Source organism: Myotis brandtii, unplaced genomic scaffold (assembly GCF_000412655.1).
Source record: "Myotis brandtii unplaced genomic scaffold, ASM41265v1 scaffold308, whole genome shotgun sequence".
NCBI classification, from domain to species: Eukaryota; Metazoa; Chordata; class Mammalia; order Chiroptera; family Vespertilionidae; genus Myotis; species Myotis brandtii.
The window spans coordinates 1,333,629-1,337,865 of NW_005361786.1; the positions used below are offsets into that span (position 1 = coordinate 1,333,629).

The 4,237-nt window shown below is 48.3% G+C and overlaps 1 protein-coding gene across 3 annotated transcripts in view; it reads right to left on the reverse strand.

Moving 5' to 3' along the window:
* MCTP2 (multiple C2 domains, transmembrane 2) overlaps positions 1-4,237 on the reverse strand; it is a 150,616-nt gene that overhangs the window by 77,638 nt on the left and 68,741 nt on the right. For all 3 annotated transcript variants that reach the window (XM_005869918.2, XM_014542631.1, XM_014542632.1), the window contains one exon: positions 4,058-4,188. In XM_005869918.2, coding sequence (XP_005869980.1) covers positions 4,058-4,188 — 131 coding nt within the window. The remainder of the gene's footprint in view (positions 1-4,057; positions 4,189-4,237) is intronic.

Here is a 4,237-nt window from a genome sequence, read left to right on the forward strand (position 1 = left end):
ATCCCCAGTGTGGGGCGTGCAGGAGGCAGCCGATCCATGATTCTCTCATCACTGATGTTTCTCTCTCTCTCTCCCTCTCCCCTCCTCTCTGAAATCAATAAAAATATTTTTTTAAAAAATAGAATTAGGGAAAAAGGACTTTACAAGTTTAAGTATCATGGCTCTAAGTGGCTTTTCTGCACCGTGTCTTTTTCCAGCAAAGAGAATAAAGGGTTCAAAAACAATTTAGAAAAGACCAGAGACGCGTCAGTGGGAGAGGGTTAATGAAAAAAAACATTTTCTTCCGGCTGAATGCCAGCGGGCGGGCGCGTTTTTATTCGCACCAGCGTGTTAAGGTGCTTTCCTAACAGGCGGGTTCCACGGGGCTTCCCCGGGCGGGTCTCCTTCTGGACAAATGGAGCATGAAGTGCTGCTGATGGATCCCACTTCAGCCGCACGGCTCGCGAGGGCTGGCCCCATCTGCTATAAATTGCATGTTTCCGCCTCTTCACAGCCAATGTTCTGGGCTGTTGAAAACCTCAAGCACATTTAAATACGGAAGCAAACACCACGAGGGGGGCTGAGTGCTAAGCGCTTATTTGCTTTAACACTGAGAACTCTGGGTTTGCCTGGACCACATCTGCTTTGTTGATGCTTAGAAGGGCTGCGGGGTGGGGGTGGGGTTGAGGTGAGGGTGGAGGCAGGGAGGAAGGGAAGGAGGCAGGGAATGACCTGTTTAGACAATCATTCAGAAGTCAGATCTTAGAATATTTAGTCAATAACAGCTCCAGGCCTGGCCAGTGTGGCTCAGTGGTTGAGTGATGACCCCATGAATCAGGAGGTCATGGTTCAATTCCAAGTCAGGGCACATGCCCTGGTTGTGGGCTCGGTCTCCAGTAGGGGGCGTGCAGGAGGCAACTGATCAGTGATTCTCATCATTGATGTTTCTCTCTCTCTCTCTCTCTCCCTCCCCCTCTCCCTTCCTCTCTGAAATCAATTAAAATATATATATTAGTCTACATATAAAGAAAGGAATATAGGCCCCTCCCATATTGAAAAGCCCATGGTTTTATTCGTCTAAAGAAAACAAGGCTAAATCACTTATTTTTTCCTCAGCAGCAGGCATATATTAAAGCTATGCTCTGCGGCCCACAGCCAGTTAATGTGCTGATATAGCATTATTTCTGACCTCCTGCGCACGCCTTTCTCCATTAATCCCACCTCATTTTATTGTTTTAATTCCACACATAATTTTACCGTACCCGTCAGCCCAACCTGCTCAAGTGTCCCTTGCCATGATAGCTTTTAACCTCTCGCTCATTATCATAATTCTATGTTTTATATTTCAGGCTGGCCAGCTTTTAACTTAAATGCAAGGGGCAGGAAAGAGTGCTGTAGTTTTCGAAGCCGTAAATCTCAGAGGCTAAGGAAGGAGGGGGGGCGGTGAACAGGAGGAAAATGCGGAATGTGTCAAGCGTGACTGTAAAAGCAGGTCGACGACATGGGTGTCATTTGTCCAGGGAAATATTCCATCCCTGATTCTCCACTGATAAACTAGTCGAATGTCAGGGCCTCTTCGAAGTCACCCTGTGGGACTCAGAGGCAGCCAGGGCTCCAGCATCCTCATTCTTGAGTTGCCCAAGCGAAAGTAAGTCTAGAAGATTCCATAACGAGTTCATCTCTACAGTCGCCTTGAAATGTAAAATACACGTCAAGAAAACGATTATTTTGAACAACTGGTACCAGTTTAAAATGGGAGCGTCTACAATCTCTATTCTTGCCATTTTGTTTAAAAGTTGGAGCAGGTTAGACTGGCCGGTGTTGCTCAGTGGTTGAGCGTTGACCTATGAAACCAGGAGGTCACGGTTTGATTCCCGGTCAAGGGCATAGGTCAAGGTCAACCTACACCTGGGTTGCAGGTTCCATCCCTGCCCCACGGTTGGGGTGCATGCAAGAGGCAACCAATTGATGTGTCTCTTTCACATTGATGTTTTTTTTCTCTGTCTCCTCCTTACCCTCCTTTTCACTCTCTCTAAAAATCAATGGGAAAACATATCATCAGCTGAGGATTTTTATAAAATATATATTTTTATTGATTTCAGAGAAGAAGGGAGATGAGAAGAGAGATAGAAACATCAGTGATGAGAGAGAATCAGGATCGGCTGCCTCCTGCACGCCCCCCATTAGGGATCAAGCCCACAACCTGGACATGTGCCCTTGACCAGAATCGAACCTGGGACCCTCCAGTCCGCAGGCTGACGCTCTATCCACTGAGCCAAACCGGCCAGGGCAGGTGAGGATTTTTATTTAAAAAAAAAAAAAAAGCAACAGAGAGGGCTCAGGAGACCATTATGACTGATTCTCACTGTCAAAGGGACTCCTGATCCAAAAAGGTGTTTCCCAACATTTGGGAGATCAGATAACTGAGCCCTGCAATGACAACAACAAAGAAAAGAAAATGAAAAAAAAAATAAGTGAAAAATGTAAAATAAAAAACTGTAAGGAGCGTGTGTGTGGTATGTACACGCTCGCACCATCTCCCCGTTAACTCTGAGGATCCGTCTGTATTTCAGGGTACGTCTCACCCCACTCGGAGGTTCGCTGCAGCTAATGCCCTGTAACCGGCTCCCGAGAGACACTTTTGTGATCTCTCTGACTGCGGGAGAGGAAAAAGGAAAAAGATACAAAAAAAAAATCCTTCAAAATCCATAAAAAGAAAGGACAGAACGGCCACTAGGACAGGCACACAAACAAGAAACAGCTGAAGTCATAAATAAACACCCGAGTGACAGCACACGGCGTGAAAGGGACATCGGAAACCAGCGTTTGTGTCTGAAGACACCTCACACTGACGGGGAACAGCACTTCCTATGACGGGGGGCAGCCGTGACAGCACAATGCACGGGGCGAGAGGGTACTGCTCTTTGTACCGACACAGCAGGTCGGCCGTTCATCACTGAGGGCCACGTTCCCACCACTCGGAGGACAGGTCGGGACACAGAGTGCTCTGCGGCTCACTGACCTAACGGATCCTTGCCCGGGGCTAGCACAGCGTTTCTGATCCCCCCATAGGTGGGTGTTGGCAGGGCACGGGCATGTCACAGCGGTGCCTAGGGTCAGGGGTGATGAGAAGGGTCTGAGGTGTCGGTCACCCCGAGTAGGTGAAGGAGGGGGAGAAGGGGCCAGACTAGAAATCGGACCCACAATATCCTGAGAGTGTGGCAGGACCTACTTTCTTCTGTTTTGATCAATACTAAATGGCACTGCCCAGCTGGCGTGGCTCGGTGTCTGAGCGTCGACCTATGAACCAGGAGGTCACGGTTGGTTTGATTCCCCAATCAGGGCACATGCCCCAGTAGGGGGGGCTCGATCCCCAGTAAGGGGAGTGCAGGAAGCAGCTGATCAATGATTCTCTCTCATCATTGATGTTTCTATCTCTCTCTCCTTCTCTGAAATCAATAAAAATATCTTTAAATAAATAAATAAATGGCATAGGACTGCATAAAACTAACACTGCCTTGTTCAATTTAGAACATATATAAATGTAATATATATGGCAACAAGAGGCCCGGTGCACGAAATTTGTGCACAGGTAGGGTCCCTAGGCCTGGCTGGTGATCCAGGCTGATTGGGGCCTTCTGGCTGCCGGCCAGGGTCTCCCTTCCCTTCCCCAGCTGCCAGCCGGGACCTTCCTTCGTTCTGCGCTGTCCCCTGGTGCTCAGGGCATGTCATAGCAAGCAATCGGTCTCCCAGTCAAACTCCCACGGGGATAATTTGCATATTAGGCTTTTATATATATAGATAGGACAAAGGATGGGAAAGAAATGGAGCTAGATTGACATTTCCCATCTCTTTCTCTCCCTTCCTCTCTGAAATCAATAAAAAAAATTTTTTTAAAAATACTAAATGCCACCGACCAATAAATAAATAAAAACTGCCCCCAGGGGAGGTTCCAGCGTACTTCTGGCTCCCTGGGGTGGGCAGGTGAGGTCTGACCCCAAGCCCAACAGACAAAGACCAGCCTCGTGCAGAAGGCGCCGCGCACGCTCCCACCACTGAGAAAGCAGAGCGGACTCACGTGCCCAGTCGCTCCTCGTGCTTTTTGCCGTCCTTTCCCCAGACCTCAATGTCCAAGATGCCCATCCTGTCAGAGAAGTAGTGAAAGTCAAACTCTTCCCGCCACTGCGGATGTGCACTCTTACACAGTGTCTAGAAAACATGCGGTTACAACGTTTATTGTCTTCGCACTGCCATGCGT